The 22147-nt window shown below is 35.6% G+C and overlaps 1 protein-coding gene across 12 annotated transcripts in view; it reads left to right on the plus strand.

The window, feature by feature from the left end:
• Positions 1-22147, plus strand: part of FAM135A (family with sequence similarity 135 member A) — a 125839-nt gene that overhangs the window by 35962 nt on the left and 67730 nt on the right. For 7 of the 12 annotated variants that reach the window (XM_043591733.1, XM_043591737.1, XM_043591738.1 and 4 more), the window contains 6 exons: positions 6675-6814; positions 6926-6996; positions 8679-8852; positions 12737-12863; positions 13543-13696; positions 17380-17457. In XM_043591733.1, coding sequence (XP_043447668.1) covers positions 6675-6814; positions 6926-6996; positions 8679-8852; positions 12737-12863; positions 13543-13696; positions 17380-17457 — 744 coding nt within the window. Of the gene's footprint in view, positions 1-6674; positions 6815-6925; positions 6997-8678; positions 8853-12736; positions 12864-13542; positions 13697-17379; positions 17458-22147 lie in introns of those variants that run through there. The other 5 variants (XM_043591739.1, XM_043591735.1, XM_043591746.1 and 2 more) reach the window with 3 other exon arrangements.

Below are 22147 nucleotides of genomic sequence, written 5' to 3' on the forward strand. Positions count from 1 at the left end.
CAGAAGCTTTTTATCTTCATAAGGTCCCAGTAATTCACTTTTGCTTTTAATTCCCTTGCCTTTGGGGATGTGTCGAGTAAGAGATTGCTACGGCTGAGGTCAGAGAGGTCTTTTCCTGCTTTCTCCTCTAAGGTTTTGATGGTTTCCTGTCTCACATTCAGGTCCTTTATCCATTTTGAGTTTATTTTTGTGAATGGTGTGAGAAAGTGGTCTAGTTTCAACCTTCTGCATGTTGCTGTCCAGTTCTCCCAGCACCATTTGTTAAAGAGACTGTCTTTTTTCCATTGGATGTTCTTTCCTGCTTTGTCAAAGATGAGTTGGCCATACGTTTGTGGGTCTAGTTCTGGGGTTTCTATTCTATTCCATTGGTCTATGTGTCTGTTTTCGTGCCAATACCATGCTGTCTTGATGATGACAGCTTTGTAGTAGAGGCTAAAGTCTGGGATTGTGATGCCTCCTGCTTTGGTCTTCTTCTTCAAAATTCCTTTGGCTATTCGGGGCCTTTTGTGGTTCCATATGAATTTTAGGATTGCTTGTTCTAGTTTCGAGAAGAATGCTGGTGCAATTTTGATTGGGATTGCATTGAATGTGTAGATAGCTTTGGGTAGTATTGACATTTTGACAATATTTATTTTTCCAATCCATGAGCAGGGAATGTCTTTCCATTTCTTTAAATCTTCTTCAATTTCCTTCAGAAGCTTTCTATAGTTTTCAGCATACAGATCCTTTACATCTTTGGTTAGATTTATTCCTAGGTATTTTATGCTTCTTGGTGCAATTGTGAATGGGATCAGTTTCTTTATTTGTCTTTCTGTTGCTTCATTGTTAGTGTATAAGAATGCAACTGATTTCTGTACATTGATTTTGTATCCTGCAACTTTGCTGAATTCCTGTATCAGTTCTAGCAGACTTTTGGTGGAGTCTATCGGATTTTCCATGTATAATATCATGTCATCTGCAAAAAGCGAAAGCTTGACTTCATCTTTGCCAATTTTGATGCCTTTGATTTCCTTTTGTTGTCTGATTGCTGATGCTAGAACTTCCAGCACTATGTTAAACAGCAGCGGTGAGAGTGGGCATCCCTGTCGTGTTCCTGATCTCAGGGAAAAAGCTCTCAGTTTTTCCCCGTTGAGGATGATGTTAGCTGTGGGCTTTTCATAAATGGCTTTTATGATCTTTAAGTATGTTCCTTCTATCCCAACTTTCTCAAGGGTTTTTATTAAGAAAGGGTGCTGGATTTTGTCGAAGGCCTTTTCTGCATCGATTGACAGGATCATATGGTTCTTCTCTTTTTTTTTGTTAATGTGATGTATCACGTTGATTGATTTGCGAATGTTGAACCAGCCCTGCATCCCAGGAATGAATCCCACTTGATCATGGTGAATAATTCTTTTTATATGCCGTTGAATTCGATTTGCTAGTATCTTATTGAGAATTTTTGCATCCATATTCATCAGGGATATTGGCCTGTAGTTCTCTTTTTTTACTGGGTCTCTGTCTGGTTTAGGAATCAAAGTAATACTGGCTTCATAGAATGAGTCTGGAAGTTTTCCTTCCCTTTCTATTTCTTGGAATAGCTTGAGAAGGATAGGTATTATCTCTGCTTTAAACGTCTGGTAGAACTCCCCTGGGAAGCCATCTGGTCCTGGACTCTTATTTGTTGGGAGATTTTTGATAACCGATTCAATTTCTTCGCTGGTTATGGGTCTGTTCAAGCTTTCTATTTCCTCCTGATTGAGTTTTGGAAGAGTGTGGGTGTTCAGGAATTTGTCCATTTCTTCCAGGTTGTCCAATTTGTTGGCATATAAGTTTTCATAGTATTCCCTGATAATTGTTTGTATCTCTGAGGGATTGGTTGTAATAATTCCATTTTCATTCATGATTTTATCTATTTGGGTCATCTCCCTTTTCTTTTTGAGAAGCCTGGCTAGAGGTTTGTCAATTTTGTTTATTTTTTCAAAAAACCAATTCTTGGTTTCGTTGATCTGCTCTACAGTTTTTTTAGATTCTATATTATTTATTTCTGCTCTGATCTTTATTATTTCTCTTCTTCTGCTGGGCTTAGGCTGCCTTTGCTGTTCTGCTTCTAGTTCCTTTAGGTGTGCTGTTAGATTTTGTATTTGGGATTTTTCTTGTTTCTTGAGATAGGCCTGGATTGCAATGTATTTTCCTCTCAGGACTGCCTTTGCTGCGTCCCAAAGCATTTGGATTGTTGTATTTTCATTTTCGTTTGTTTCCATATATTTTTTAATTTCTTCTCTAATTGCCTGGTTGACCCACTCATTCGTTAGTAGGGTGTTCTTTAACCTCCATGCTTTTGGAGGTTTTCCAGACTTTTTTCTGTGGTTGATTTCAAGCTTCATAGCATTGTGGTCTGAAAGTATGCATGGTATAATTTCAATTCTTGTAAACTTATGAAGGGCTGTTTTGTGACCCAGTATATGATCTATCTTGGAGAATGTTCCATGTGCACTCGAGAAGAAAGTATATTCTGTTGCTTTGGGATGCAGAGTTCTAAATATATCTGTCAAGTCCATCTGATCCAATGTCTCATTCAGGGCCCTTGTTTCTTTATTGACCGTGTGTCTAGATGATCTATCCATTTCTGTAAGTGGGGTGTTAAAGTCCCCTGCAATTACCACATTCTTATCAATAAGGTTGCTTATGTTTATGAGTAATTGTTTTATATATTTGGGGGCTCCGGTATTCGGCGCATAGACATTGATAATTGTTAGCTCTTCCTGATGGATAGACCCTGTAACTATTATATAATGTCCTTCTTCATCTCTTGTTACAGCCTTTAATTTAAAGTCTAGTTTGTCTGATATAAGTATGGCTACTCCAGCTTTCTTTTGGCTTCCAGTAGCATGATAAATAGTTCTCCATCCCCTCACTCTCAATCTAAAGGTGTCCTCAGGTCTAAAATGAGTCTCTTGTAGACAGCAAATAGATGGGTCTTGTTTTTTTATCCATTCTGATACCCTATGTCTTTTGGTTGGCGCATTTAATCCATTTACATTCAGTGTTATTATAGAAAGATACGGGTTTAGAGTCATTGTGATGTCTGTATGTTTTATGCTTGTAGTGATGTCTCTGGGACTTTGTCTCACAGGGTCCCCCTTAGGATCTCTTGTAGGGCTGGTTTAGTGGTGACAAATTCCTTCAGTTTTTGTTTGTTTGGGAAGACCTTTGTCTCTCCTTCTATTCTAAATGACAGACTTGCTGGATAAAGGATTCTTGGCTGCATATTTTTTCTGTCTAGCACCCTGAAAATCTCGTGCCAATTCTTTCTGGCCTGCCAAGTTTCAAAAGAGAGATCAGTCACGAGTCTTATAGGTCTCCCTTTATATGTGAGGGCACGTTTACCCCTTGCTGCTTTCAGAATTTTCTCTTTATCCTTGTATTTTGCCAGTTTCACTATGATATGTCGTGCAGAAGATCGATTCAAGTTACGTCTGAAGGGAGTTCTCTGTGCCTCTTGGATTTCAATGCCTTTTTCCTTCCCCAGTTCAGGGAAGTTCTCATCTATTATTTCTTCAAGTACCCCTTCAGCACCTTTCCCTCTCTCTTCCTCCTCTGGGATACCAATTATGCGTATATTATTTCTTTTTAGTGTATCACTTAGTTCTCTAATTTTCCCCTCATACTCCTGGATTTTTTTATCTCTCTTTTTCTCAGCTTCCTCTTTTTCCATAACTTTATCTTCTAGTTCACCTATTCTCTCCTCTGCCTCTTCAAGCCGAGCTGTGGTGGTTTCCATTTTGTTATGCATTTCGTTTAAAGCGTTTTTCAGCTCCTCGTGACTGTTCCTTAGTCCCTTGATCTCTGTAGCAAGAGATTCTCTGCTGTCCTGTATACTGTTTTCAAGCCCAGCGATTAATTTTATGACTATTATTCTAAATTCACTTTCTGTTATGTTATTTAAGTCCTTTTTGATCAGCTCATTAGCTGTTGTTATTTCCTGGAGATTCTTCTGAGGGGAATTCTTCCACTTGGTCATTTTGGACAGTCCCTGGCGTGGTGAGGACCTGCAGGGCACTTCCCCTGTGCTGTGGTGTATAACTGGAGTTGGTGGGCGGGGCCGCAGTCAGACCTGATGTCTGCTCCCAGCCCACCGCTGGGGCCACAGTCAGACTGGTGTGTGCCTTCTCTTCCCCTCTCCTAGGGGCGGGATTCACTGTGGGGTGGTGTGGCTCGTCTGGGCTACTTGCAACCTGCCAGGCTTGTGATGCTGGGGATCTGGCGTATTAGCTGGGGTGGGTAGGCAAGGTGCACGGGGGCAGGAGGGGCAGGCTTAGATCGCTTCTCCTTAGGTGATCCACTTCAGGAGGGGCCCTGTGGCAGCGGGAGGGAGTCAGATCCGCTGCTGGAGGTTTGGCTCCGCAGAAGCGCAGAGTTGGATGTTTGTGCGGAGCGAGCAAGTTCCCCGACAGGAACTGGTTCTCTTTGGGATTTTGGCTGGGGGATGGGCGGGGGAGATGGCGCTGGCGAGCGCCTTTGTTCCCCACCAAACTGAGCTCTGTTGTCGGGGGCTCAGCAGCTCTCCCTCCCTTTGTCCTCCAGCCTTCCCGCTTTCCGAGCAGAGCTGTTAACTTATGACCTCCCAGACGCTAAGTCACGCTTGTTGTGAGAACATAGTCCGTCAGGCCCCTCCGCTTTTGCCAGCCAGACTCGGGGGCTCTGCTTGGCCGGCGAGCCGCCCCTCCGCCCCGGCTCCCTCCCGCCAGTCCGTGGAGCGCGCACCGCCTCGCCGCCCTTCCTACCCTCTTCCGTGGGCCTCTCGTCTGCGTTTGGCTCCGGCGACTCCGTTCTGCTAATCCTCTGGCGGTTTTCTGGGTTATTTAGGCAGGTGTAGATGGAATCTAAGTGATCAGCAGGACGTGCGGTGAGCCCAGCGTCCTCCTAAGCCGCCATCTTGCCGCCTATCTCACTACTGTTAAAAGAAGTCTCCCAGAGAAAAAGCTGAATGAAGTCTCTGGGTCATAGTACGCTTCTGTATACTAAAAAGTTTTAAGACCCTTTTTGGGGGAAGTTAGCCGACAAGGTCAGGAGTGAATCATGTGAAATTTAGATCTCATCACAGTGCTTCTGGTAAGTTTGTAATATGATGAAGTATTAGATAACAAACACATTGAGTAGGCTGATTTGCCTCTAAACTTAACATTTAACTTTTCTTCCTCCAAGGGAATGGGTCAAAGCAGAAACCTTCTGTTCAGTGAAAAGACTGCCCTCTTATGATCTAGGCAATAGGGCAGAAACTTCCATCAGTGTGCCCTCAGATAAACTGAGCAGTGAAAAGAATCTGGTCAAGCTTTTAATCTGTTCCTAAGTTAAAAAATGATACCATGGCAGCAAGAATCTTTCATATGACAGACCTCAAAATATCTACTTGTTGAGGCACACTAATCCAATATTTATTAGCCACGTTCTAGAACTAAGGCAGAAGAAGGGCTCTTAGTGCCTCACCCTAAGTCATCCCTTCACTAGGTTTGCCCTTTTCATCCTACACGGGTTCTGACCTCAGGTCACCACTCCATATGGATACCTTCTTATTCCATTTGAACTCTGGTGTCCCACTCTAGGCTCCCTGCTGTGCAGAGATACCCACCTTGTTGAAATGTTTAGATTCCACCTTGTTGGAATGACCTGACACCAACAACCTGGACGGAGGTAGAACAAACTTGACATGTAAAGTGCATGGTCTTCCATGAGACTGATCTTACTTCAGACATAAGGTGCCACTTAAAGGGTCCACTGGCTACCCTCATTTTCTGATTAGATAGCAACAAATTTGGGGTTCCCATTACACTTCAGGTGTGATAATTCACTGAAACTACGCACAGAACTCAGGAAAGCACTCTACTTATTATTACAGTTTTATTATAGCAAAGGGATACATATCAGAGCCAGCCAAAAGAAGAGGTGCATAGGGCAAGGTCTGAAAGGGTTCCAGATTTGTAAAGCTTCTTTGTTCTCTCTGCAAGGAGTCAGGACATATTACCCTCCCAGAAAGTTTGCATGTGACAATATGTAGAATATTGCCAATCAGGAAAGCTCACCTGATTGAATCATTGCTCAGTCTTCAGTCCCCTTCCCCTCACTGGAGGTTGAGCTTAAACCATGTGGGTCAGTCGCCAACTCTGTAGTCACGTAGTTGATCTTGTGTGGCCAGCCTCCATCCTGAGTCATCTCCTTACCATTATTTGGGCCTACCATGAATAACTCGTCACTGGGAAATTCTAAGGATTTAGAAGCCTCTTACAAGGAATTGGGACAAAAGCCAAACTCTTTATTCCAAGGATTTAGAGGTTGCCACCCAGCAAGCAGGACAATGGCCAATCAAATTCTTCACTATGCATCTATGGAAAACTAAATTGCTTCCTTCTGCGTGTACAGATCAGTTGTTCCTTTTAAAAGAATCTACCTTGAGATTCCTCATTTACCTTCTCAGATTAAGATAAGTTGCACAAAAATTTTATGATGGTTATAATGTACTTATTTATTCATTTTTTTACATAGAAAGTAGTAAACTTTCAGAAATGTTCTAATACTGCTATGTAAAATGGTAATGGTACTGGAGTAATACAATAAAACTTATGGTATTTTAAAGTATTAATTTACTTGTATTGTGTTTTTACTTTTTACCTGTCAGTTACATATCTTATCTGTTTTAGGTATGACTTTAGCCTTTCCAGCTTCAGTTCATGATTCTCTGATTTGCAGTAAAACATTTCAAATTCTATATAAAAATGAGGAGGTTGTTTTAAATGATGTCATGATCTTCAAAGTTAAAATGTTGTTGGATGAAAAAAAGGTAAACATCTCTTCATATATATTTAGATAAATATTTTTTATAGAGCCTCAAGGCTTATTTCTAACTTTGTGTAAGTATTCAAAAATATCTTACATTATAATTTCTCTTGAGATTGAAGAAACCCTTGAAGAAATGAATTTTCTGTTATCTTTGGATCTACACTTCACAGATGGAGATTATTCGTAAGTAGACTAATCAAACAATTAAAAATCTTTCATTTCTCATAACTGGTATCTATTCTCCATTTTGTTAGAAATCTATCCTGTCCCTTTCTTGTTTATTTAAACTACTTCTGTCTAGATACCATTTGTTTTCACTCATAGATGGATCTTGAGAAACTTAACAGAAGACCATGGGGGAGTGCAAGGGGAAAAAAAACAGTTACAGAGAGGGAGGGAGGCAAACTATAAGAGACTCTTGGATACTGAGAACAAACTGAGGGTTGATGGAGGGTGGGGGGAGAGAGGAAAGTGGGTGATGAGCATTGAGGAGGGCACTTGTTGGGATGAGCACTGGGTGTTATATGGAAACCAATTTGTCAATAAATTATATTAAAAAATAAAATTAAATAAACTACTTCTGTCTAACTGGAACAGTCTCATGAGAGTGGTTACGCATACTCTTTTGTACCCATGTCCATTCTGTGTGCCCCAGGTAGCAAATCAGACAAGTTGAAGAAATATGATACAATTTCCTAGACTCTAGAAACTCCACTGATAATACCACTACTATGAGACATTTAAATGTAACTGAACTCTCTTTCACTATATCACTGACCATCTTAGTAGCATGACTGATGCCATGTTAAGGCGGGACTCTTGATATGTAGAGTGTTATCAAGACTGATGACTCTTATACTTTGCAGTTATTTCTAGTTCAGTAATTCCTAGAGCCCTTGAGGAAGTTTTAGGACTGGCTACTCTGAACTTGTTCACACATGTGGACATTCAGTCATATATGTTAGGGACACGTGCTTATATTCATTTAAAACAAGAATCAGAGATTTGTTTAGCAATTTTATCTTCTGCAGTTTTTTTTTCTCATTTCAAACATACTTGTAGAAATACTTTTTAAAAGTTGTACATACATTTAGACTCTTGTGGGAAAAATGGCTAAGCAGTCACATCCTGAAAAGTCTACTTGAGATGTCCTCTTTACTATCAGGGAGGAATAAGAATTTTTGATGTGGCCGCTACTGCTCCTCTATAATACTTGTTTATTACAAAGAATTCCTTAAGGGATTATTTTCAAACCAACTCAGAATTTTATAAATAAAGTAAAATGAAATGAGTAAGTAGTTTAACTATAGGTAGTTACAACATATGTATGGGTTAAAATACATACACACACACAAACTCATTGGGAATCATTCTCATGGCATTGTTTTAATTTTTTATATGTAGAAATCTGACAGACTAAATATTTATAATAAAATATCTACCAGTTGCTTACTTTCAAGCATCACTTAATAACAAAATTTTGTACAATAAAAGTAATTTTAACTGTCTTTTGGGATTTATTATTATAGGATTTGACTTCTGTTATACTGCAACCTTATAATGAACAGTATACCCTAGGGAGTAAAATTTAGTGTAAAGTAAGAGTACTTCTTAGTCTGTCAAAAAGGATTCGTTTTATAGGAACATTAGTAAAACAACAACAACAACAACAAAAAAACCAGTCTATATCATGGACTGGTAGAAAACTAAAGGTAAGATCTGGTTATTATTACTAGATTTAACATTTCTGTCTAATGAGATGTGATGCTTCAAAAATTATTCTGAGTTTTTAAAAAGTAATTAATTAAATATTAGCCTTTACTTTATTATGTCATACTTATATGCAAATGTGTTGCTTTTTATAGGGCAGACGACCTGAACGCCTTGCAACTAATAAGTAGCCGAACATTGAAGCTGCACTTTAGCCTCCATAGAGGCCTTCATCATCATGTTAATGTTATGTTTGATTATTTCCACCTCTCTGTTGTGTCTGTTACAGTCCACGCATCATTGGTTGCACTGCACCAGCCACTAATAAGGTAAATTTAACCAATACCCTGGTCCTAATTAATGTAGTATCTTTTATTTTATAGTGAAAACATATACATTGATAAAGTTAATTAGGAATTTCTAAATTTATAATTATTAAGTACTTTCATTTTATACTAAAGTTATAAAATAATAATATTTAAGAGCATGGGAATATTAGATTGATAACTCTTTTAATGAAGAAGTATGAAACAATCTTTGTCAAATAAACTGATCAAGAAAACCAGTGCAGTCTGGAAATAATCATACAGCATTGTTTAGTCTGTACCTGTGTTTTTGTTTTTTAAATGTTTCTTTATTTTTGAGAGAGAGAGAGAGAGAGTGTGTGGGAGGGGGGGAGAGAAAGGGAAAGAGTTGGGGAGAGAGGATGACAGCCTGATGCGTGGCTTGAACTCACCAATCGTAAGATCATGACCTGATCCAAAGTTGGATACTTAACCTGTTGAGCCACCCAGGTGCCCTTGTACCTGTGTTTTTTGTTTGTTTGTTTTTTTAACGTTTATTTATTTTTGAGACAGAGAGAGACAGAGCATGAACGGGGGAGGGTCAGAGAGAGAGGGAGACACAGAATCTGAAACAGGCTCCAGGCTCTGAGCTGTCAGCACAGAGCCTGACGCTGGGCTCACGGACTGTGAGATCATGACCTGAGCCAAAGTTGGATGCTCAACTGACTGAGCCACCCAGGTGCCCTGTACCTGTGTTTTTAAGCAGTGCTGTACTATATTCATTCTCTGGAAAAGTATATTCATTTTTTTCTTCTTTTTTTGGCCTCGTCTCTGGATCAGCTAATTCTTTCTTAAATCTGTTGCTATATAATAATTCTTGTTTTCCAAGTCATTAATCAATTTTATGGATCCTTACTAATAAGCTTTTAAACTGTATCATGTACCATTTTCTCCTAAAGGTACATGATATTCTGGATTATAATAAATGCGTTGAGATAATTATTTATTTCTGCCCACTTCCATAGGGAGATGAATTGTTTTTCATTATGTAAGAATACATGTCAAGCTTTTCAGTTTTTTACAATAAAACATTGTCCTTTTGTGGTATGGGCAACAGATAGACACTTAAAATCAGTAACTTACATGAAAAAGACTCCAAATTGATTTGATTTCTGAACTGTCTACTTTACAATTTCTGTCACAAATCTGATCCCAACAACTGATACTTAGGATGGTGCTTCAGGAATGTGATGTTAAACTGATTTGTCAGAAAAACTAAGTAGGGGGCGGGGGCGCTTGTGTGGCTCAGTTGGTTAAGCATCTGACTCTTGGTTTCCACTCAAGTCATGATCTCATGGTTCGTGGGATTGAGCCCTGCATTAGGCTCTGTGCTGACAGCTCAGGAAGAAGTCTTTTTCCTAATGACTTGCTTTGCTTTCCTTATACCTGTAACTAGTTGTTTTATTATCTTTTTTTTTTTTAACTCTTAGGACTTTGAGAGCTTGTTCTCGGTTGCTGTAACTTTTGTAAACAGGAAAGTGTTCCTATTATATAATTTTATTGTAAACTTTTTCAAAAAATTTTTAGATATTGATTGAATAAATTAGTATGTAATAACATGAAAGGTAAATGAAATTTCTTTGATAAAGTGCTTCTTTTGAAATATGACTTTGAAATGAATAGTATACAATATTTTTAATGAATTACATGTTAGGTTTTAATGCTAAAAGTTTATTTATAAAATATATTTCTGTAGTTTTCTGAATCTCTTGTTACTGTAATTTCAATAATCTCTAACTAAAATATTTCAGCCATTTTTTTCTTTTTTTTTTTTTTTAATTTTTTTTTTTAACGTTTTATTTATTTTTGGGACAGAGAGAGACAGAGCATGAACAGGGGAGGGGCAGAGAGAGGGAGACACAGAATCTGAAACAGGCTCCAGGCTCTGAGCCATCAGCCCAGAGCCCGACGCGGGGCTCGAACTCACGGACCGCGAGATCGTGACCTGGCTGAAGTCGGACGCTTAACCGATTGCGCCACCCAGGCGCCCCACAGCCATTTTTTTTCTTTAGAATATTGGCTTAATTTCTCTTCTGAGAAATAACACAATTTATAGAGGTTAGCTCATCTTATTGATGTTGCTTCCTAAGGCCCCAAATAAATAGAGTTAGTGATATTTACATCACTAATCCTAGTGAGTTAAATGTGTGCTTCCTCTTGCAATGCAGCAGTTTTTGCCACAGACTAGTAGGAGAAAGAGGCAGCTCATCTCCTAGAGACCGTCCAATGTCTCCTAGAGACATTTTTGGCTCGGAATTAGAAGCCAAAGGATTAGCTGTTGGCTCTGGTTAGTGACTGGAAAAGAAAATGAGATGCCACAACAGCTGAGGTTGCTGTTCTTTTATTTAGCTGCCGTGGGCCTTGATCTCCCCTCTGTTGTGGCTAGAACTTTGCCATGAAAGATGCAGCACCTTTTGCTGCCTTTTTCCTTTCCTGGAACTGAGAAGGGAAGCAAGGAAGGGGTAAAGAAAAGCTTTTTGCTGGTGCATGCCAGTAGAGGGGTCACGTTAAGGGTAACATTCCTCACTATGCTTTGACAAATTTTTTCTGAGGTTTTATTAAATGGCTTTTTTCTCCTCTAAACAAAATGAAACAATATTTTACAAATATCATCTTTTTAAATGCTATTTTTATTTAAAATAATTTCTATGATCAACACAACTACAGACATTAAATCAATTACTTATAATAAGTGGGGTTAGATTTCTTTCTTTGCTTGTTTTTTACATAATCTGTTTTTAGATTTTTTTTTTTTTTTAAGTTTATTCATTTTTGAGAGAGAGAGACAGAGCATGAGCAGGGGAGGGGCAGAGAGAGAGAGGGAGACACAAAATCCAAAACAGGCTCCAGGCTCTGAGCTGTCATCACAGAGCCCGATGTGGGGCTCAAACTCACGAACCATGAGATCATGACCTGCGCTGAAGTCCGACGCTTAACTGACTAAGCCACCTAGGTGCCCCTATGTACTGTTTTTATATGTGAACTTTTCTAAGTATAACTTCTATGACTCAATTCTGAAAAACACATTGTGGCAAATGTAAGTTACCATTGACTTGCAACTCCCTTCTTTGCTGGGATGTGGATATTTAATTTTTGCAAAGCAAATTGATTTTGCAAATGAAGACTGCTTTCTGCTTATGGCAAAATTGACTTTCATTCCTGTCTTTTCCATTTTGCCAAACTGTCAAACAGTCCAAATGCTTTGGGCTACTTATAATTAACCAATACTTTATCTCAAAATTGTATATGACTTTAAACATTCAAATAGAATATGCCTTTTACTGTATAGAACTTATGGTATATTAAATGTAATGTTAATATTAACAATAGTTCATATATGATTGAGACAGTACCTTGAACTGCTTGAAGATTGTCTTAATAGAGTTCATAGGCTTATAGTAAAGAGAAAGGAAATACCTTGTTTTTGCTAAATAGAGGCAACAAATAGATTTAGTAGCTTTTCTTTTTCTATATTTAAGTGGGAAGCTATTTCTATAAGTAGAGTCCATATTTGATTAACTTTATGAACTTGGTACCAGTTCTGACAGATTAGTATTTCCAAATTAAAGCTTGATCCTCATTTGTCATTTAACTACTTGGATTCCACACTGTTTTTATTTTTAGAATCCTTTGAGACTTCCTAAAACCCAGTTATGGAGACGTTATCTCAGGCATCTAGTCTTGATTTTTTATATATTCTTTGTCTTTTCATAAATGATTTCAGTTATTAAAGGAAATTTTTCAGAATACTTTAGAAATTATAACTTTGCAAAACCCTTGCTCTTTATTTTTATAAGATTTTCTTTTGTAAGTATTCAATATTCAAATAGGCTATTAGGACAATAATAATGTAATAATTATTTCTCCAGCTTTCCTCGCCCTGTGAAGACAACTTGGCTAAATAGAAATGCACCAGCACAAAACAAAGATTCTGTGATTCCTACTCTTGAAAGTGTGGTCTTTGGTATAAACTACACAAAACAGTTATCACCAGACGTAAGAACTGAAATACTTATGCATCCTTTTTTCCTCTTATTTTAAATGAAGTGTTTTTTAACTGTTGTATCTGTGAATGTGATGTTTATGTTATTAATTATTTGAATTCAGTAATTTACAGATCTAGTTGAATATGATCTTAACAAATTGGTTGGTTCCAGTTGTTTATTGTGAAAACTAACCTGATACTTAGCGATTAACCAGATTTAATGGATAAAGATCTTTGACAATGCCTTTTTTAACTTGTTACTATCACCTCTTGCTCCCTTAACAGAACTGGTAGAATAATTCCAAAGGAGCTTGTAAAGAACAGTTGCCAGAGTTGAGACTCAGCTTGCAATAGTATAAGTACAACCAATATTTCCTTAAAAGGAAAGGGACTTATACTATAGAAGCAGAGTATCTGTCCTGCAGTGCAAATGTAATTTGAATCTCCAATTTTCAAAAACCATAATTTAATGTTTGTTTTAAAAGCCCACTGTAATTGAAATTACTAGAGTCACATTTTATATGTTTCAATTACTTGTAGGAACAGAAGCAATTCTCTAAAATATTACTGAATTTTTATGGTTTAGAATAGTTAGTAAATGTTTAGAATTTTTCCTTTATTATTCGAAGTTTTAAGTGTAGTATTTTTTGGTTACTAATACTGTATATCCCAAATCTATTCTTTGTTTAGGGTTGCAGCTTCATCATTGCAGACTCCTTCCTACATCATGCGTATCATTTCCATTATACACTTTGTGCCACTTTGCTGCTAGCCTTCAAAGGATTGCACAGCTACTTCATTACGGTAACAGAAGAGATTCCCTCTTGTCAGAAACTAGAACTGGGTATGTTAAAAGTAGCCAGACCTAATCTATAGTTGAAGTCTTCTCTTCATTCTCATTTTGCTAGTTATCAGCTTTGCCGTAGCTTTTCTTTACTAAAACTACAGTGTTTATATGCTTCACTTCTACTTCTTTCTCAATTCCATCTTTTTTGACCCTTGATATTACTTTCTGCAATTTAAAAATTCTTTTTATGCTATTGAGAAATAACTTCTTGGTTCTAAGTTTGAAATGAGTCTTTTGATAGATTTTTTAAAAATATATGTCAATATACCATTCCTATTAAAATATAACCAGAAAACATACTAGATAGCAAATGTTACAATTCTCTACAAAATCATGGGGAGATGAGCTAAATCTGTACTTCCAAATATTTAAGTCTAAGCAGATTGTAGGTGCTTGGATCATTTTTATATACATTTGGTTCTAAGTGATCTCAGATCTTATTTCTTTTAATTCAGAGAATAATGTTACTCAGTTTTAACATTCTGAAATTTATTTAAATCATTAAAATAATCAATCTTGGTTTTAGTCCAGCAGTAATATCTGCATATATGTTACAGTACACAATAAAAAATGATCTTGTCTTGATTTTGCATACCATTTGTAGAATGGTATACAGAATGCTTTTGCACATATTTCACAGAAGATAAATTTTGGAGATTAGCAAAAATAGGTTTTTATTCAGACCTTTTATGTTAGCTTAATAAGCTTTTCTTTTCAAACATCAGCTAATAGTTCATCATAATAAGCACATTTTAAAATTCTCAGAATAAATTAATTTTATCATTATATACTTGAATAAATCAAGAATTACTTTCAAATTTTACTTAATCAGTTTTCTTTGTTTATTTGTTTCTCAAGGATCTCAGTCTTTTAACAGTATTGAGGCACTCTTAAAAATAGTCACTGTTATTGAAAATAATTCTTGGGTTTGAGACTAGTTAGCCTATTATTATAATTGCCTATTTGGGGATATAAAAGAATTGTAAGAACATGTAATGATTTGTATGTCACTTAAATTCAGCTGTGAGAAAATGCTGATATTGTGCCACTGCCTATCAGCAGTTACTCCAGTGGATTTGATTAACAGATACCACTCAGTTGACTACTTAGAATACTTAATTCAAGGATCCCAATGTATATACAGATGTACAAACAATAGGAAAATTTATTCTTTTTTGTTCATGTATTCTTTCCCAAGACAAAAATGGTAGAAACATTTTGATTACTCTCTGAAATACTCTTTTTCCTTGCTATTTTGTGTATTTAGAATCCTTCTGTTTCTCTTAGGAAAATCTTGTAGGAAACCACTGCCTCAAAAGTCAACTTTTTTAAATGTTCTCTTTTGAACATGTAAGAAATGTTTGTAGAATAGAACTAATCTAGACTATCACTATCCTCAATTCATGGAATAATGATGCTCATATATTTTTTAATTTGATTTTTTTGGAACTCCAGCACATTTTCTTAGAATCACATTATAAATTTTGGTTAATGACCAAAGTACAAAATTATTAAATTACAACATTGATGAAGGACAATACCAAGTGCCTGAAAAATAGAATTCTAAAAAGAAGCAGTGTGAAACTTAGAAGCCATGAATAATGGTATTTCTACAAGAAAAATCTGTTAGTAGTTTGGATGTTGAATGGTGTAGTAGAATTCATAGAGGCATTATCTTGTAGTGCTTAAGAGTGCATGTTTGGAGCCATTTCTGTCCCTTACTAGCTTTGGGACTGTATACACAAAGTGGTTTTCATTTGAAAGAGTGATTGAGGGGAACCAGATGTGCATAAGTAGGAAGGAAAAACGAGGACATCCAAAAGGCAGAGGGTGTAAAGGAGCTCTAGGAGTAAGACTTCTTAATGGTGTAGTTCCCTTGGGCTTTTATGGGCACCTACTGTGTCAGGTATTAAGCTAATTACTGAGGAAAGAATAGGGTCTCTCTTTAAAGAACCTTGACTTCTCTTCTTTTAATAAGTGATCAGTTCAACATTGGGATGGACAGGAGGAACTCACCCAGCAAGACAGGACTTCTTGGGGCTTTAATGTAGAGAGTTGTACCTGAGATGGGCATATAAATGTCGGTATAAGGAAGACATCTATCTGCATATAATTTTCAAATAGATTTAACATGTAATACTTGAGAACGAAAAAGCACGAGTCACATTTTAAGTTAGATAAAAATATTTCTGAAAGGAAGTAATATTTATTGTTAAATACATAATGATTAAAACAAGCATCTCTTCAAAGCCAAGATTTATTTCAAATATCTTACACAGTATTAGCACTTTATTACTAATTTATTAATATAATTCAGCATGATAATTCATTTATTTATCAGGTTATAAATTATCTTACGGGTAAGGGTGGCTTTTATATATATTACTTTGGCCTTATACATGTAATATAGAAAAATCATAATTAAAAGAGCCCTTATATTTAATATCAGAAGTTAGGTACTAAACGCATACAAACTTTATTCCAAATTATTTGCTTAAAATATTTTATCACAAACCAACTTCTAAGGCAAACCTAGACTTTAGTCTTAAATAGTGATAGAATAAAATTATTAGTACCTTACACATACTACCTACTCAATATATTTGTTGAATAATATATATGAATGAATGAATGAAATGGCACAATATAGTTTTTGTTGTTACTTATAAACTATATAGGCATCAACACATAACTTATCATAGTTTACTAGGGATCTTTAAAATCAAGACTCATCTTCAATAAATATTTATTGGTAGCATTTGTTATTCTTAAACTTTTCATTTTTATATTTTCTATTTATTGTGAATTTTAATTTATTCTTCAATGCATCTTCTAAATATCTAAAAAATACTATTAACTATTTAAAAAAATAATTACATATTCTGAATTATTAACATTATTTATTTTTATCCTAGCAAAATTATATTACAAGCACTAGAGAGTACTTCCATAAAGCACTGTTGACTATCATTATATTCACCAGTTTTAATAGGTGGATATAAAGTAGTTCTTAATTAAAGGGTGTTTATTGTGTTTCCTTCTACTATTGATATTTTTCTTGAGTTTTCAAATAAGTATATATAAAAGTCTTAAACTCTACCATGCTTTGAAAAATAGATCTAAACCCTAGTCCCTCTTTTAAAATAATACCTTGAATTCCTTTCTGCTTTTGCCATTTTCTTTTCTACTAGTTGAATGATGTACATTTTTTTTTTTTTTTTAAATAATGTGTAGTTAAATATGCGTTTGGTGCAAGGAGCTCTTGCTGGAAATGAGAGTCACAAGTTCAGGAATCTAGGCTTTGGCAAATGATGTAAACTTTCTGGGCCCTGGTATCTACACTTGTAAAAGCAGGGGTTGATCTAGCTCATTTCTCAGATCCCTGCCACCTCTAAAATTCTTAGTCTAAGAAATTAAAACATAAAAATAACATTGGATTATGAAATGTTGAGTAGTTCATACATTTAAATAGAAAAAAGAACAAAGTAATATAAACTTAAATGTACATCATTTGAAATTCTAATAAGCTAATTAACTAACTGAAAGACTCTGCTGTGGTGTTCTAATCTAACTGCACTGTCAGATCAATACTAAGTCTATTATCAGGTTGGAAAATTCTAGTAAACTTTATTGTAAAAGGAGTATTAGTAACTAGTGCTGTGTGCAATCCTTGTAACTAGCCAAGGCCAACATGCAGGTCCTTTATGAGCGCCTTCTCAGAAGAAAACAGCCACGAACCCAGAAAGACACCTGTCTAGGTATGTTTACAAATAGGTTAAGTAAATAATCCTTTTCTATTAGTATGAAATTTTGCTTTAAATTAGTGTCAAATTTCATAAATACGTATTTATTAATATAGTATGTTCCTACCACTATTATTTTAGAAATTCTAGAATCAGTTTTGTTTGTAAATAAGCTTCAGTTAATTTCTTAATTTATAATATTGACGTTTTTAATTAAAACTTGAAAAGGTAAATACAAATATTTCTTTGGCTATTTTCCATATTCTTTTTACAGTTCCTACAAAGAGCACTTTTTGGAAACCATGTGTATTGCCAGAATTTGTGTTTACTGATAATTACCTTAAATTTGTCCAAAGTCAGCTTATCTTTGGGTAGGCCCAATTATAATGAAATGTGGCTTAAAAACTGAAGCGAATTAATTTCATGCACTATTAGAAATAAAGAAGAGAAATATCTTCAGTATCTGGTTTTGCTTTCTAAGTCAATTTAGATTTATTTTTTACTGTTCTTAGCTTCAAAAGCAAAATAGTATCAAAACATTACTATCCAGATATTACATATTTTAACGGAAATAATCTGATTTCATTATTTTATTTATATGTTTCCCTGCATATTTTAGACTTTTGTTCTTGAATAGCAATAGTACTTAACTTACTGTACTTTCATAAGTATATTGAAGGTTTTTACTTGGTGTTGAATAGGCCCATTACAATTACATTTTTTAAAAGTTATGAAAAACTATAGAAATAAAAAATAAAATCATAGTGTTTATTTCTTGGTTTTCAGAAATATGAACAAAATGAAATTAAGGAGCCAAAGGCTTTCTCACTATTTCTCAGATGAAAATAGCTCAGAAAAAGTTAGGTCAATTTTCACTAAAACTGTTAATGGAGAAACTGATCTTATTGTCAGAAAAGAAAAAAGAAAGGTTAAAGATTTATTTGTGGTTATTATTTTAGAATATAATTTTATATTCTCATATAAAGTATAAAATTAAAGAATTCATAATACTAAATTGTGATCATTTCTGACATACTTTAGTGGATGAAAATATATTTCTTGTTTAAACTGTTATATTGCCAGCCTATCAGCTTACGTTTGAGAATGCTAAATTCTAAATAACTGTACAAAATGCTGCGTATATTAAGTTCTATATAAAGAAGGGCCCAGTTTTTGGTTAGATGGGAAAAGACCTGATTCAAACCATAATGAAGTTAAGTGATACTTTTATTGAGGTATTTTTTATCCTTAAAACCTGGTATTATATTGGCATTTTCTGAGCTATGTTATTACAGATATCAGTTGAATGAATGAATAGATGAATGGGTGGGTGGATTTAGAAAATAAATGTAAGATATATTTACCCTTTGACCTAGCATCCCCACTTTGGTTAACCTTTATCATAAAAATATGAGTACTAGTATGTAAAGATATATGTATAAACATGTTTATTATAGTATTTATCTTTATGATAAAACTCTGAAAATAAAGATAAATGCCCATTTTTCAAATGAAAAAGAGTAGAATATGAAGGAAATTTTCTTTTTTAATTTTAGTTAGTTAACACAGGACAATATTGGCTTTAGGAGTAGAATTCAGTGATTCATCACTTACATACAACACTCAGTGTTGTCACAAGTGCCCTCCTTAATACCCATCACCCATCTAGTCCATCTCTCACCAACCTCCCTCCATCAACCCTCAGTTTGTTCTCTATTATTAAGAGTCTCATGTGTTTGTTTCCCTCTCTTTTTTTCCCTTTCCTTCTCCTGTGTTCATCTGTTTTGTTTCTTTAATTCCACATATGAGTGAAATCATATGGTATTTGTCTTTGACTTATTTTGCTTAGCGTAATACATTCTAGCTCCATCCACATCATTACAAATGGCAAGATATCATTTTTTTTATGGCTAATATTCCTGTGTGTGTATACCACACCGTCTTTATTCATTCATCAGTTGATGGACATTTGGGCTCTCTTCTTAGTTTGGCTATTGCTAATAATGCTGCTATAAACATTGGGGTACATGTACCCCTTTGAATCTGTAACTTTGTACCCTTTAGGTAAATACTTGAAATGTAATTGCTGGTTTAATTTTTTGAGGAACCTCCATACTGTTCTCCAGAGAGGCTGCAGCAGTTTGCATTCCCCCCCAACAGTGCAAGAGGGTTCACCTTTCTCCACATCTTCGCCAATACCTATTGTTTCTTGTGTTGTTAATTTTAACCATTCTGCAGGTGTGAGGTGATATCCCATTGTGGTTTTGATTTGTATTTCCCTGATGATGGGTGATATTGAGCATCTTTTCATTTGTCTATCAGCCATCTGGATGTCTTTGGAAAAAAATGTCTATTCATGTCTTCTGCCTGTTTCTTAACTGGGTTGTTTGTTTTCTTGGGTGCTGAGTTTGGTAAGTTCTTCATAGAGTTGGATACTAAGCCTTTATTGGATATGTCATTTGCAAATATCTTCTGCCTATGGAATGGCAGTTTTCCACCATGTCACCATCCAGTTTTCCCAGCACCATTTGCTGAAGAGACTGTCTTTTTTCCATTGGATATTCTTTCTTGCTTTGTTGAAGGCATTTTATTTTTTTTTTTAATTTTTTTTTTCAACGTTTATTTATTTTTGGGACAGAGAGAGACAGAGCATGAGAGAGAGACAGAGAGAGAGGGAGACACAGAATCGGGAACAGGCTCCAGGCTCTGAGCCATCAGCCCAGAGCCTGACGCGGGGCTCGAACTCACGGACCGCGAGATCGTGACCTGGCTTAAGTCGGATGCTTAACCGACTGCGCCACCCAGGTGCCCCTGTTGAAGGCATTTTAATAATGTTTGTTCTTCCAGGCAATGGGCATGGAATGCTTTTCCATTTCTTTGTGTTTTCTTCAGTTTCTTTCATGAGTGTTCTATAGTTTTCAGAGATCTTTAACCTCTTTAGTTGGGTTTATTCCTAAGTATCTTATTGGTTTTGGTGCCATTGTAAATGAAATCGATTCCTTGCTTTCATTTTCTGCTGTTTCATTATTAGTGTATAGAAATGCAACAGATTTCTAAATATTTATTTTATGTCCTGCCACTTTGCTGAATTCATATATTCTGGTAGATTTTTGGTGGAGTCTTTCGGGAGTTTTATATGTTTCGGGTTTCCTACATAGAATATCATGTCATCAGCAAATGGTGAAAGTTTGATTTCCTCCTCACCAATTTGTATGTCCTTTATTTGTTTTTGTTGTGTGATTGCTGAGGCTAAGACTTCCAGTACTATGTTAAATACTAATGGTGAGAGTTGACATTCATGTCTTCTTCCTGACCGTAAGAGAAAGACTCAGTTTTTCCCCATTGAGGATGAGATTTGCTGTGGGTCTTTCATACATGCCCTTTATCATGTTGTAGTATGTTCATCTAACCCTACTCTCTTGAGGGTTTTTATCAAGATTGGATGCTATATTTCTTCAAATGCTTTTTCTGCCTCTATTGAGGGGATCATGTGGATCTTATCCTTTTTTTGATTAATGTGATGTATCACATTGATGGATTTGCGAATATTGAGCTAGCTGTGCAGCCCAGGAATAAATCCCACTTGATCATGGTGAATAATTCGTTTAATGTACTGTTGAATTCAATTTGCTAGTATCCTGTTGAGAATTTTTACGTCCATGTTCATAAGGGATATTGGCCTATAATTCTCCTTTTTGATGGGTTCTTTGGTTTTGGAATCAAGGTAATGCTGGCTTCATAGAATGAGTTTGAAAGTTTTCCTTCCATTTCTATTTTTGGAAAAGTTTGAGAAGAATAGGTATTAAGTCTTTTTTTAAATATCTGGTAGAATTCCCCTAGGATGCCATCTGGCCCTGACTCTTGTTTGTTGGGAGATTTTTGATTACTGATTCAATTCCTTAATGGTTATGGGTTCATTTAAATTTTCCATTTCTTCCTATTAAAGTTGTGGTAGTGTGTGAATTTCTAGGAATTTGTCCATTTCTTCTAGATTGCTTAGTTTGTTGGCATATAATTTTTCATAGTATTATACTTGTTTGTATTTCTATCATGTTGGTTGTGATCTCTTCTCTTCCATTTGTGATTTTATCTATTTGGGGACCTTCTCTTTTGTTTTTGGTAGGTCTGGCTAAGGGTTTATCAATTGTGTTTATTCTTTCAAAGAAACAGCTGTTAGTTTTGTCAATCTGTTCTGTTTTTTTTTTTTAATTTCTCTATCATTTATTTCTGATCTAATCTTTATTATTTCCCTTCTTCTGGCAAGAGGCTTTATTTGCTGTTCCTTTTATAGCTCCTTTAGCTGTAAGGTTAGGTTGTATATTTGGGACCTTTCTTGCTTCTTGAGGTAGGCCTGAATTGCAATATACTTCCCTCTTAGGACTGCCTTTGTTGCATTCCAAAGGTTTTGGCCTGTTGTGTTTTCATTTTCATTTGTTTCCATGTATTTTTTAAATTTTTTCTTTAATTTTCTGGTTAAACCATTCATTTCCTTAGTAGGTTATTCTTTAAACCTCCTTGTATTTGAGGGCTTTGCAAAATTTTTTCTTGTGGTTAACTAGAAGTGTCACAGAGTTGTGATCTGAAAATATGTATGGTATGATTTTGATCTTTTTGTACTTGTTGAGGGCTGTTTTGTGACCCAGTATGTGACCTATTCTGGAGAATGTTCCATGTGCACTCAAGAAGAATGTGTATTCTGCTACTT

The sequence above is a fragment of the Prionailurus bengalensis genome, chromosome B2 (assembly GCF_016509475.1).
Source record: "Prionailurus bengalensis isolate Pbe53 chromosome B2, Fcat_Pben_1.1_paternal_pri, whole genome shotgun sequence".
NCBI lineage: Eukaryota > Metazoa > Chordata > Mammalia > Carnivora > Felidae > Prionailurus > Prionailurus bengalensis.